At 48.1% G+C, this 14226-nt stretch overlaps 1 protein-coding gene and 1 long non-coding RNA gene across 2 annotated transcripts in view; one reads left to right on the top strand and one right to left on the bottom strand.

Annotated features, from left to right (window-relative positions):
• Positions 1 to 14226, bottom strand: part of SYN2 (synapsin II) — a 443697-nt gene that overhangs the window by 5021 nt on the left and 424450 nt on the right. The window contains exon 11 of the mRNA XM_039482092.1: positions 3340 to 3400. Coding sequence (XP_039338026.1) covers positions 3340 to 3400 — 61 coding nt within the window. The remainder of the gene's footprint in view (positions 1 to 3339; positions 3401 to 14226) is intronic.
• Positions 1 to 14226, top strand: part of LOC120369155 — a 116361-nt gene that overhangs the window by 38822 nt on the left and 63313 nt on the right. The gene's annotated exons all lie outside the window — the stretch shown is intronic.

The following is a 14226-nucleotide window of genomic DNA, read 5'->3' as shown; positions in this document are numbered from 1 at the left end:
TGGTAATTTTATTAGATTTTGTAGTGAAATATCTAAGAACAGAATACAGAGAGACCTGAAAAAGTCATCACTAATTTATTCTTAGTGACCAAGAAGTCTGAGTTTTTGCTTTTACTGACTAGACTAGAAGGTGGCAAATAGAACAGCATTATAAAAAGTATGGGAATAGCACATGAGGCAGAAACCTAAATTGTGAAATCCATGACAGAACTGATCAGCAGGCTTTTGAAAAGATGCTGTATCATCAGACTGTTGGTTTTGAGGCTTCCTGACTGAAAATGTACTCAGTCAGATCTCAGTCAGCAGGCACTGCACTTTATGTAGTGTCAGGTGTCTACATGTGGTTTTCACTGGGAGGCTTTAGATGAATTAGCAGTTACAGCAGAATCGTTACCCTCACATGTCACACAGCTCATATAGCACATCTGAATGAAAGGGAGGCAGGGACAGAGACAAAACTTTTTGATATATTTGATTAAATAATCTTTCAGTCAGGATCTGTGCAGAATGGACCATGAACATTAGACAAGCCTATTAATCTAGCTGTTTTGAAAATGTCAGAATTTAAGTCCTCTTACAAAGAGATTTAATGTCCGTGTAAGATCTTTCATCCTCTTTTTAGTCATCAGAAAAAATCTGGAAGAAATGGTATCAGCATAATATGCCATTGGCTTTCTTTTTAAATAGACAGATAGCCATGGCTAGTTTTCCACTTACTGTATAAGATTGTGTTTGTGGAAGAACAGAATATACTAGTGCTTCAAAATGTTTGCCACGACTAGGATTATTCAATATTTTGTGTTGTAGAAAGGTAAGGAGCATCTCCTTAATACTAGGGAATGGGACTTCATTTTGTAAATTTGTATGACTTTTTTAGGAAACCTCAAAAGTGGTAACAGTCTTGCAACATCTTAACGATACTCATTTACTTATTAGCCTCCCTTCACTCAGTACTGGAAAACAAATATTCCCCTCCTCCTCCCACTTACACATAGTGGCTTGAATGCCAGAAACTTTACACTGAAGACAGATGTAACTTTCTTTTATTGCACATTAAGCTGTACAAGGTATTTCACATAAAAGATATACTGCAGTCACACTTCCAGCATTTGCTCACTTTCTTGCAGCTGGTTGTACAAAAAGGCAACAATCATGAAAGAAACTTTTACCAAATAAAGAAATAAATAAAATCTGAACATTAATCCTACACTGTAAAACATCTGTTCCCTGTTACTCACAAACTTGCACCTAAGCATGCTTGCATGCAGAGACATTTTGACTTGCTGCTTCTCTGTGGTATGAAGTAATAGGTATGTGCCCCTCTAACTTTTACAATCAACAAGCTGAAGTCCTACCTGAAATGCAAATCTTTTCTTTGCACTCTGCACATACAACTCACAAATGTCACATGAAAAGCACTTGTGATTACTCACACTACTACATGCAAAACAACACCTACTGCTTTAAATAAAAATCACGTAGTTAACAGATTCATTTCTTCACCCCAGGGCAGTATGCTTTATTCTCATCTATGATATCTGAAGGTAGGAGTTTGTGAACCTGATCTTAAGTGTATTTTCTCCATACACAACAAAAATAGCCCATGTCGTCATCAGAATGATCATTGACCCAGAAAAACATAGATCACTAAAGCAAAATTTCATGTAATTTACTGATCGGCAGTAAACAATAGCATTCACCATTAATATTTAAATAGTTAATAATGCATATATAAATTCTCATCTTGCCAGCCTGCTTTTACAATTAAGAAAGCTCACAATGCTGAGTTTTTTTTTTGTGGTTGTTGGTTTTTTTGCAGTGTTTGTAGGGAAAATAAAAAGTAGAATATAATATTTTTTTTTAAGGAAAACAATCTTGTTTGTATTAAGCTAGTGACCACTATTTGCCTTTGTCTAAATGACAAAATACAGTGCTGTGCCTTGCTTACAACTAAGTTTTACAGTATGCTAGAATAGCGCAGGTTGTGTTCCTAGGCTAGATATCTCATAACAGTTCAGTGGCCTGCCTGGATATTGCTTGTGATATTGAAGAGTAAATTGGTTATGTGAAAGTCATAAGCAATTATGGCTATAGAAAGTCTGGCAAAAGTCAAACTTCTCAGGTCTTTTTGCATGTTGAGTTATGAATAAAGATAAGGCCCTGTTTTGTGGTTAATCCTGGGATAGAATTATTTAATGCATATCCTGATATTTCAGTGAAAATAGTGGCACTGAGATGATGAAGTAAATTACTTATCTATTTGTTTCATGTTACAGTTAATGGGACAGAGCCTTAGCTGGTGTAAATCAACCCAGCTCTATTGAAGTCAGTGGAACTCTGCAGAATGATACCAGTTGAGGTCCTGATATTTAGCAAACAAGACATTTCAGGGGGCTCAATAATCCTGCAGACACTTCCCACCAAACACCATGAGATTATCTTAACCTTTTTAGCTAGGTAAAGAATTTTGGGGTAACATTTGTCTTGGGTTTTTGTAGAAACCACAAATGACTAATTCAGAACCACAACAAAAGAAACTACTTAATTGAACTGAGATACATTAAATACTCACATTTCCACTGAGATATTGCACATAGGTGGCCCATTTACATAGCTTTGTAGCTAATAATTTAATGCAGAATTAATTAAAAATATGAACACCAGTATGTAAAATACAGGATGTTTAAATGTTCTTGGGAAGAAGTCTCTTGTTTTATGGAATCACTAAAACACTAGAGTTCTACATCTTACCTATAAATAAAATTCAAATATTAACAAACTTTATAAAATTATTTAAAAAAAGCCTCAATCAACAAATATATTAAATTATGTCTTTTAAGTATATCTATCTGAATCACCTATCAATGTTAGTCATGCAAAAATAAAATTACAACTATCACACGCACACACTCACAGAGTTAAGCAAAAGTATTTAAATCTGAACCTGGGTTGTTGTTTACCCCACAATATATAATACTTAAAAAATACTGTCTAACTATCCATAATATACAGTCGCACTGGACTCTGTAGAGGCACAATTCTTTGTACACTGTTGACAACAGCCCTGAAATCACAAGTTATACAGAGAAACATAGGTAAGCATTACAAGCACAGACATGAACAGGTAAACAACCAGACAGTATAGTTGACACTGCATAGAAAAAACACAGTCCAGGTCAGCACTGAAACAATGCAAAAACTGCACATAAACGGGTATGTTTGCTTTTAAGGTTTGTTTTTGGCTTTAACCCCTGCTTTTACTGTCAATTATTTAAGTAGCCTGGACTTGTTTTGGTCCTACTGCAACGCCATTACAGTCGAGAATATACTGTAAACAACCTTGAGGTGGTGGTCGCTGAGGTGGGATTTTGTTTGGCTCTGGTTCCTTAAGTGATCCACTCTGGAAGATAAATACAAAAAAAGAAGAGACGTAAAAATAGAGCAGCACAGTTACACTGAGTCTACCTGTGTTTCCACTGAAAGCTCTGCATTTAGTTTGGGGTTTAAAACATGCTCTTCAGTTTTCTCCAGGTAAAATCAGGTCTAGTTTAGTTATTGCTGGTCATGATGCATGAATCCTGGTATACAAGAACTCAGCTTTGGGGTAATTAAAAAATAAAACCAAAACACCTCTCCCTTTTCAGCATGAGGTTACCACTATATAACATGAGCAGGAGAGTGTCTTTTCTTCCAAAGATTGCCTTCCCAAAACCTCACCATAGCTCATGTGAGGCCTTTTTCCTTCAATTCCTGCTATCTTGAACAACCTTTTCTCTATCACACTAACTATATCACTTTTTCAATTTAGATTTTAAAATTCTTCTTCCTTCCTCATTCCTTTCCCCGTATTTTTGAGCTCATGAATGAATGCTTTGACTTAATCTCTGCATAAAGTGGGCTCACTCCTCCTCCCACAGAAATTAATGCATGCAGGATTGTGCCCAGTGGGCCAAATTTTGGCCTCTGTTACACCTGTGTATTCAATGAGATACTAAGGGGACTTCAATAGTTACCTGAATGTAAGTTAGGTAAGAACTTAGTCTTTTTCAGTTGCAACTCAATGACATTCCCCTGCAGTTTAGAAACTAGCATCAGCAACATTCCACTGTGTTTGAGTATCAAAGTGACACTGACTATAGTTTTAGCTGTTTCATTAAGTGAAATGAAAGAGGGTTAGCAAAAACATAATGGAAAAAAATTACTTCACTCTTTCTCACCTAGCATGTAATAGTTAACTTTTCAAAATAAGATATGTATTTGGCAGTATTTCTTTCAACATATTCTTGTCCAGAGGGAGAGATGGGCCTGAACAAAAACTTTGGAGCAGAACACCCTCTGGGAACATTAGACTCTGGATCCAAGCTTTGTCTTGGGCCCATCACTAATATTTTTCAAAATATACGGCAATATGTTAAATCTCTGGACAAGATAGCTGTGCTTTATTTTATTTTTTTTAAGAATGATCAAGAAATTATTGCCTTCTACCTAGAGAGAAAAAAAAACCTAGAATCTATTAAAGGGTGAGTGTAAAATACAATCCTTGCAAAACTTACTTTTCTTCAGAAAGATTTGTGTTTGATCTTAAAACTGAAAATACATGTTACCACTAATGATTGGAATTTCATGGGAACCTAGAAATTGTAATTTTTATGTGTTTCAAGGCAACAGTATTCTATCCTAAGCAGCTGTGCAAAGTTGCTTTAGCTGCATAAATAAAAGGGGACATGATGGATCTGACACTCTAATTGTTCAGTATTACAAACTTCAAGATGAGAAGAAGGGGGGTTAAAAATGAATGTATAGTATGAATGGGCCAAAATCTGCTTGTCACAAGAGGAGTTGATACAATAATACAGTTTTCTATAAACATTCATACAAGGATTGGGAAGGAGAGGGGAATTTCACAAGGAGAAACAGAGACCCCTACACTTAGGAAGATCACTTTAAAACTCCTGGATCGTGAGTCGGTCAGAGTTCTCACCCCCTGAACTACACATGAAAGTCCAATCTGCTCTACGACAACTGTGATCATATGGAAAGTGTATTGATATTTGCATTGTACAGAGCATTGTATCTCACTGGGGCAATGTCAGTCTTTCCTGTGATAGCTGGGAAGCCTGCACAGGGTACTGGAAACTCTGGAAGGTTCACCTTGAGGTGTTTCCTCCATACTGTTCCAGTCCAATGCTGATGCAGCTCACACCTTCCTCTGTGTGCCATCAGGACATGTGGTGCTCCACACTGTGTGGAGACGGTGCGTGTTTTCTGTGGCATTGGTAGGGGAATGTTACCTGCCCCCTCCCCATATGCAAAACCCCAAATGGATGGTGCAGTTCCTGTGGAAGCAGGATAGAATGCTGCAATGGAGAAGAATATTCCCCATTCTTCTTCGAGTGATTGCTCATATCCATTCCAGTTAGGTGTGCGCACGCCGCGTGCACGTTCGTCGGAAGACTTTTACCCTAGCAACCCCAGTGGGTCGGCTGAGCACCCCCTGGAGTGGCGCCATAACGGCACCACATATATATCTCAGCCGACCCACCCGACCCTCAGTTCCTTCTTACCGCCCGTCTCAGTCGTTGGAACAGTGGAGTGCAGCTTGCCTGACCTCCGCTTCCCTAGCTTCCTCATACGTTTTTCTGTTAAAAATTGTATATAGTTGTTATCTTAGTTGTAGGTTTTCTTGTTTTAATAGTTAATCCGTTACTGTTAGATAGTTAGCGGGTTCGGGGATTAACCCCCTCCTGCACCCGGGACCGGAGTGTATGCCCGGCTCCCCGGGTTTCAAGCCGTGTTCGGTCTGCCGCAGGCCTATGCCTACAGGAGATCCTCATAGCTCCTGCTTAAAGTGCCTGGGAGAGTCGCACTTATCTTCTAAGTGCTCAATTTGCAAGGCTTTCAAGCCTCGCACAAAGAGGGAAAGAGACATTCGGCTAAGACAACTCCTCATGGAGGCAGCCTTAACCCCTCCGGCCGCGGCACCGCCTGCTGTCCCTCTGGACTCTCGCAGCGCCGGCACGGCGCCGGGGTGCTCGGCATTGCAGCCGAAAGTAACATAGGCACCGAAACCCGCCCAGAGGCGCTCTCTCTCGCCGAAGGCAAAGAAAGGGAAGGCCGCTGCTTCTTCGGCACCGACACCTGCGCCGAAACAAAAGAGCGCGCCCTGCCCGGACCGCCCGGCACCGAAACCTGCCGCGGCACCGGTCCCTCTGCCGCAGATGCTTCTGCCGGCACTGGCGACTCCGGCTCCTCAGAGGCTGTCGAGCCCGGCACCTGTGGCCTCCCCGGCTCCGGCCGCGGTAGAGATGCCACTGCCGTCCACTCCGGAGACCTTTGAGGCGGCGCGGGACCTCATTGCTCTCACAGACCCGGCTGTGCCACTGCCTCCGGCACCGCCGGTGCGGGCGCCCCGTTCCATGGGCAAGCCATCCATGCTCAAGCCTCCTGTCGGCACCGAGCCTGACCCGCACCGATCCCGTTCCCGCTCTCACCAGCGCTTTCGCTCTCGACGCCGCTCTCCATCTAGGCGCCGCTCGCAGTCCCGGCACCGCTCCACTACGCAGCACCGGTCAGACTCGCGGCACCGGTCATACTCCTGCTCTCCAACTCGTCATTCCCGGCACCGCTCAACATCTCGGCACCGATACGGCCGCCGCTATTCGCGAAGCTGCTCCCGGCACCGAACATGGAGATCCCGGTCGACCTCCCGGCATTGGGCCGGTCGCAGGTCCCGGTCTCGCTCCCGTTCTCGCTATTGAGATGCTTCACGGCACCGGTCACCACAGAGGCGGGAACTACGATCCGTTGGCACCTCGGCGCAAGGGTTATCCGCTCCACCCTGGCCCTCCCGACACGCCTCGGCCTCTTCACATGCCGAGAATTATTATGTCGACGAGTATGACCCTCAGGTCCCAGCGGGCGTTTTTCACCAGTCCCATCAAGCGGACCAGGACCCTCATCACTGGGGTTACTGGACTCCTTGGGCCTACCACCAAGCCCAAGGCGCTCCTCTGCCTACCGTGCGCACCGTGACAAATGAGGCACGCGCCGCGGAGGCCACAATAACTCATCCACCGGATGACACAGAGGTGCCATCGTGTGCGGAGGAAGGCAATCAGCCAGCCCAAGAACCCCTAGAGCAGGAGCCTTCCCAGGCCCCAAACGCGGACCGGGACACCATCCTGCCTGGTATTTCTTCCTCCTCCTCTTCTCCGGACGAGGCGGTGGCGGGGTCGTCGTCCGCAGGTCCCCCACCTATTGATTTACGGGCACACCAAGAGCTCCTTCACAGGGTAGCTCTGCGAATGGACTTACAGGCGGAGGAGGTATCGGAAGTGGACGATCCGATAGTAACCATCTTATCAGCAGACGCCTCTACCCACATAGCCTTGCCCTTCATTAAGACTATCCAAGCCACTGCGGATACCCTATGGCAGACTCCGTCCTCTATTGTGCCCACAGCAAGGGGCGTGGAGCGCAAGTACATGGTCCCTTCCAAGGGATATGAATATTTGTATGTGCATCCGACCCCATCGTCGTTGGTGGTGCAGTCGGTGAACGATAAGGAGCGTCACGGCCAGCAAGGCCCCGCTCCTAAATCAAAGGACGCTAGGCGAATGGACTTGCTTGGCCACAAGGTCTACTCCGCTGGTGCCCTGCAGATCCGAGTGGCTAACCAACAGGCCTTGCTAAGCCGCTACGCACATGACACTTGGGCTGAGGTGGAAAAGTACAAAGAGCTCCTACCTCAAGATTCCCGTCAGGAGTTCGCGGCCTTCGTAGAGGAGGGTAAAAAGGTTGCGCGCACCTCGTTGCAAGCCTCCTTGGACGCAGCTGACTCGGGGGCACGTACTATAGCCTCGGGCGTTACCATGCGCCGGATATCTTGGCTGCAGAGTTCAACGCTCCCACCTGAAGTACAGTACACCATTCAGAACCTTCCCTTTGATTCCAAGGCCCTCTTCTCCGAAAAGACGGACTCCCGACTTCAAAACCTCAAAGACAACAGGGTCATCATCCGTACTCTGGGGATGCATACCCCTGCTACCCAGAGGCGTCCGTTCCGTCCCCAGTTTAACCAGCCCTACTATATGCCTCGCTACAGGCAGGACTCTGGTCGGCGACGAGGTCGCAGTGGACGTAGGCGGCAGCCTGGCAACCAATTGTCCCAGAGCAGAACCCCCTCTAAACCGCCAGGGCCTAAGCCATCCTTTTGAAGATGCGCCCGGGGACGGCATACCAGAGCTCTCTTCAGCTCCCTCCCTGCCCTTTTCCAACCGCCTTTCCTATTTCCTCCCGGCGTGGGCCCGGCTGACCACCGATGCCTGGGTCCTACGCACCGTGGAACGCGGTTACCAACTGCAGTTCGTTTCACCCCCTCCTTCCCACCCTCCTTCCCAGTCCCTATTGAGGGACCCCTCTCACGAGCAACTCCTCTTACAAGAGGTGCATTCACTCCTAGCCATCGGAGCGGTCGAGAACGTTCTGGAGAGGGAAAGGGGCAACGGGTTTTATTCCCGTTATTTTTTGATCCCCAAGTCCAGAGGGGGCCTCCGTCCCATCCTCGACCTGCAAGACCTCAACTCATACATGCTGAAGTTGAAGTTCCGCATGGTGTCCCTCGGGACCATTATCCCCACTCTGGAACAGGGAGACTGGTATGCCGCCCTCGATATGAAGGACGCTTATTTTCATATCGCCATCTTTCCACCGCACAGACGCTTCCTCCGATTTACAATCACACACCTTCACTTCCAGTTTGCGGTCCTCTCCTTCGGCCTCTCTACGGCCCCAAGGGTGTTCACGAAGCGCATGGCCGTTGTCGCTGCCCACCTCCGTCGGCGCGGCATCTGCTTTTTTCCATACCTGGACGACTGGCTCATCAGAGGGGACTCGCAGGACACAGTCCAGCGACAGGTCACAGTAATCAAAGACTTATTCACACGCCTGGGCCTAGTTCTCAACATAGAGAAATCCACCCTAGTACCAGCTCAGAGGTTGGACTTTATTGGCGTGACCCTGGACTCATCTCTAGCCAAGGCCTACCTTCCGCAGCTACGGTTCCAGGCCCTTACGCAGCTAATCCGCGCCCTTCAGGCCTCTCGTATGACCTCGGCCCGTGCTTGTCTCCGACTTCTCGGTCATATGGCGGCTTGCACGCACGTCACTCCATTTGCCAGGCTCCGCCTCCGCCCATTTCAGCTGTGGCTCCACTCCAGATACCGCCCGCACAGGGACCCTCTGGATACCCTACTCACCATTCCAGCGGGTGTCCTTCAATCCCTGGATTGGTGGCTGACCCCTTCTCACGTATGCGCGGGGGTACCATTCCAGGCTCCTCAGCCTTCCCTTTCCCTGACAACGGACGCCTCGTCCCTCGGATGGGGAGCCCATCTCGGCGCTCTTCGTACTCAAGGCCTTTGGTCGGTGCAGGAATTGAATATGCACATCAATGTCAGGGAGATCCGGGCAGTGCGCCTGGCATGCCAGGCGTTCCGAACTCGCCTCCACGGCCGTTGTGTCTCAGTCTTTACAGACAACACAATGGCCATGTACTAAATCAACAAGCAAGGCGGGACCCGCTCTCCCCCCCTCTGCCACAAGGCGATGCTACTGTGGGAATTCTGCATAGCCCACTCGATCCATCTAGTGGCGTCGTTCCTTCCCGGCGTCAAGAACACCATTGCGGATCGCCTGAGCAGGTCCTTTCTCTGCCATGAGTGGTCGCTGAGAGCAGACATTGCTCATGCCATTTTCCAACAGTGGGGATTTCCCCATGTAGACCTGTTTGCATCCCGATCGAACTGCAAATGCCAGGAGTTTTGCTCCTTTCAAGGCCTGGCACCGGGCTCTCTGTCGGACGCGTTTCTCCTTCCATGGACTCGTCATCTGTTCTACACCTTTCCTCCGTTTCCCCTCATACACAAGGTCCTGCTGAAGCTCGGACGGGACAAGGCACGTCTCATCTTAATTGCGCCAACGTGGCCCAGGCAACACTGGTTCACCACGCTGCTCCATCTGTCGGTAGCCAGCCCAATTCCTCTACCGCTTCACCCGGATCTTATAACACAAGATCACGGCACTCTCCGTCACCCAGACCTGCCGGCCCTCCACCTCACGGCGTGGCTCCTGAGTGGCTAGACCAGTCGGAATTGCGCTGCTCTGCTCCCGTGCAGCATGTTTTATTGAGCAGCAGAAAGCTTTCCACTCGCTCTACCTATGTGGCCAAGTGGAAGCGCTTCGCTTGCTGGGCTCAAGCGCGCAATGCTATTCCTTCAGAGCTTCCGCTTCCAATGGTCCTTGACTATCTCTGGTTGCTAAAACAGCAAGGGCTGAAACTGTTTCATACTTTCGCCTCTCACTATGCTCTGGTCCAGCAGTCGAGAGATGACGCAGCCTTTGGCTCGGCGGTCCTGCATTCCGCCACGTCTCACTCCGACCCCACCGCCTAGGTAAGGCTTGGGATTAACCTAAATGGAATGGATATGAGCAATCACTTGAAGAAGAAAAAACGGTTACTTACCTTTGTAACTGTTGTTCTTTGAGATGTGTTGCTCATATCCATTCCACAGCCACCCTCCTTCCCCGCTGTCGGAGTAGCCGGCAAGAAGGAACTGAGGGTCGGGTGGGTCGGCTGAGGTATATATGCGGTGCCGTTATGGCGCCACTCCAGGGGGCGCTCAGCTGACCCACTGGGGTTGCTAGGGTAAAAGTCTTCTGACGAACGTGCACGCGGCGCGCGCACACCTAACTGGAATGGATATGAGCAACACATCTCGAAGAACAACAGTTACAAAGGTAAGTAACCGTTTTTTCTATGCCCTCGAGGCAGGGATCTCTGGGGTTTACATCCTCTCTGTCTGTGGAGTTCTGTGGTGGATGGGCACAGGCCTCCAATGGTTGTTTCTGGAGGACTGAATTAAACCAATCATGTAATTCCTGTTAGAGAACTGAAACCCAAACAAATTGGTCTATGTTAGACATGCCTGCTGGTATTATCCTTCTTTTAGGGAGAGCGAGCGAGAGAGCATGGAGGGAGGTGGGGATGGGGAGAGAAGCACTGTCTGCTCACACACTGGCAGATGAAAGCTGGGAGGGAGATGGATTTGTTTATTTTTTAACCTAAAGTAAGGGGTTGTGTGTAGGAGAACAATCCAGTCTTTTACTTACAGGAAAAGAAAATGGGAGCTGGTCATTCAATATGTAAAACTAGCTATGAACTCTAAACAGAATATCTGTAGGTCCTTAGTCACCTCCATACCTGCAGGCTAAAGTAGAGCTGCAATTTGTTTGCATGTTGTCAGGGCTTTGGTTTAATCACAGATCAGATCACATCCAACTCCCTTGTTACAACACTACCAGTATTTCTGCAGTCCACCTCCCTATATATCTCCCCATCTACAAGGAAATGCCTTTATCTTAAATGAAGCTTTCCAGAAAACTTGCTAGCATTTCCCTCTTACTCAAGTTTCTCTAATGCATGCCCTACCTTGGCAGTTCTGAAGTTTCAGAGCCCCTGCATACATCCCTACTGATGTTATAATTGCTTCACTCTATTCACTGACTGCAGCTGTCCTGGTTCTTCCACCCACACATCCTCTCTTCACCAAATATCACCTAGTGCTTGGGAACCTCACCCACTCTCCAGGCCAATCACATGGCTAAATTATGTTTGCCAACCCACCAGGCTGACCCCAAAAGGCCTAATTCACCCTATATTCCTAAATTGAGAAATTTGACTCTTGGGTTTTCAGTGAACTGCAATAATCTGTTCCCTTTCAGGAGTCTGCTTCTCTCTCACACAGAGCCTTTCATATTAAAAACAGGCTGGGAATCCAGAGTCTTCTAACTCCATACTTGGTTGCTTTCTTGAGCCAATGCTTCTAATAAAAGCTAGGCTTCTCTTTAAAACTGCAGTGGCTGGTAAATCAATGATAGCCGGGTATTTCTCACCTTTCTAAGGCCTGGTCTACACTAGGAGTTTATGTCGAATTTAGCAGCGTTAATTCAATTTAACCGTGCAACCGTCCACAGCAGGAAGCTAATTAGTTCGACCTAGAGGGCTCTTTAGTTCGGGGTACTCCACCCCGACGAGGGGAGTAGCGCTAAATTCGACATGGCTATGTTGAGTTAGCCTATGTGTGGACGGAAATCGACCTTAGTAGCTCCGGGAGCTATCCCACAGTGCACCACTGTGTTGACGCTCTGGACAGCAGTCCGAGCTCAGATGTTCTGATCAGCCATACAGGAAAAGCCCCGGGAAAATTTGAATTCCTTTTCCTGTCTGGCCATTTTGAATCTCAATTCCTGGTTGGACATCGGGGCGAGCTCAGCAGCACTGGCAGCGATGCAGAGCTCTCCAGCAGAGGAGTCCATGCAATCTCAGAGTAGAAAGAGGGCCCCAGCATGGACTGACCGGGAAGTCTTGGATCTGATCGCTGTGTGGGGCAATGAGTCTGTGCTTTCGGAGCTGCGCTCCAAAAAACGGAATGCAAAGACCTACGAGAAGGTCTCCAAAGTCATGGCACTCAGAGGATACAGCCGGGATGCAACGCAGTGCTGCGTGAAAATCAAGGACCTGAGACAAGGCTACCAAAAAATCAAAGCGGCAAACGGACGCTCCGGAGCCCAGCCCCAGACATGCCGCTTCTACGAGGCACTGCATGCCATTCTCGGTGGGTCTGCCACCACTGCCCCACCAGTGACCGTGGACTCTGAGGATGGGATAGTGTCGACGGGCAGTTTCTCGGCGATGTTCGCGGATGGAGAAGATGAGGAAGGGTTTGTGGAGGACGAGGCAGGTGACAGCGCTTACAATACTGCTTTCCCCGACAGCCAGGGTCTCTTCATCAGCCTCACAGAGATCCCCTACCAACCCTCCCCGGCCGTTAACCCGGACTCTGAATCAGGGGAAGGATCAGTCGGTAAGTGCTATAAACATGTAAACATTTATTTTTTAAAAAACAGGAATAAAAACTATATGAAAAGAAGGTCAATACATATAGGGATAGAACAGAAATCCTCTTGGGAGAGTTCCACGAAGCTCTCGTAGAGGTACTTGAAAAGCCTCCGCAGGAGGTTCCTGGGGAGAGGTGCCTTATTGGGTGCTCCGTGGAAGCACACTCTTCCACGCCAGGCCATCCTGAGGTACAGTGGGAGCATTGCCTTGACCAGCATGGCAGCATAGGGCCCTGGTCTGTGCAGGGATTCACGCAGCATGCGCTCTCTGTCTCTCCTAGTGACCCGCCTCAGGGTGATCTCGCTCGGCGACTGCTGCATCTAATTAGGGGAATTACTGTAATGTTACTATTGTGAATGCTTGACTTTTCCTTTGCATAACAATAAGCGTCGTTTAACAGCCACGTGGTGGAGGCTGCAGAGGGAAAGCATACAGGGATCTTTCCCGGGGACAGCTGCGAGGGGCTGGAACAGGGTCAGACTTTATGCTTTCCAGATTGCCAGCAGCAGGAGGGCACTGTCATCCATTAACTGTTAAGCAGCCTAAAGTTTACGGCTTACCAGGCCTGGCTGCTACACGGATTCTGCTGTCCTGCCCCGCTTGTCTGATCTCCAGTGCAAGACCCCAGGCAATGAAAGTGAATGCCGAAAATTCGAACTTGTCCTGAGAGCACATGAGATAGGTGCCCTGTATGGTCTTGTTCACAGAAACAGACTAGACTGTGTTCAGTGTTCGCAAACATGTATCTTTGCAAGGAAATCACTTCCTTTTTCCCATCACACAGCTGCAGCTCTTTCCCGAACTGCCCCGGCATCCCCCTCACAGAGGCGGGCGCAGATTAGGCGGCGAAAGAAAAAGACTCGGGACGAGATGTTCGCTGAACTGATGGCCTGCTCCAGAGCTGAGGCGGCCCAGCAGAGCCAGTGGAGGGAGACCCTCTCTCAGCAGCAGTGCTCACACAGCGAACGGGAGGACAGGTGGCGGCAGGAAGACCAGCAGGCAACTCAAACGCTGCTTGGACTAATGAGGGAGCAAACGGACACGCTCCGGCGCCTTGTGGATGTTCTGCAGGACCGCAGGCAGGAGCAGAGAGCCCCCCTGAACTGTATCTGCAACCGCCCTCCCCCGCCACAAAGTCCTGTCCTCCCCTCACCCAAAATCACAAGAAGGAGGGGCGCTAGGGGCCGTGAAAACTGTCACTCCACCCCAGCAGAGCACTCATGTACCAAACAGCTCTCATTCCCTAAAGTATGAGAATTGCTTCCCTT

Source organism: Mauremys reevesii, linkage group 7 (assembly GCF_016161935.1).
Source record: "Mauremys reevesii isolate NIE-2019 linkage group 7, ASM1616193v1, whole genome shotgun sequence".
NCBI classification, from domain to species: Eukaryota; Metazoa; Chordata; order Testudines; family Geoemydidae; genus Mauremys; species Mauremys reevesii.
Note: the sequence above shows the minus strand (reverse complement) of the source record. Positions and strands in the feature narration are given on the sequence as shown.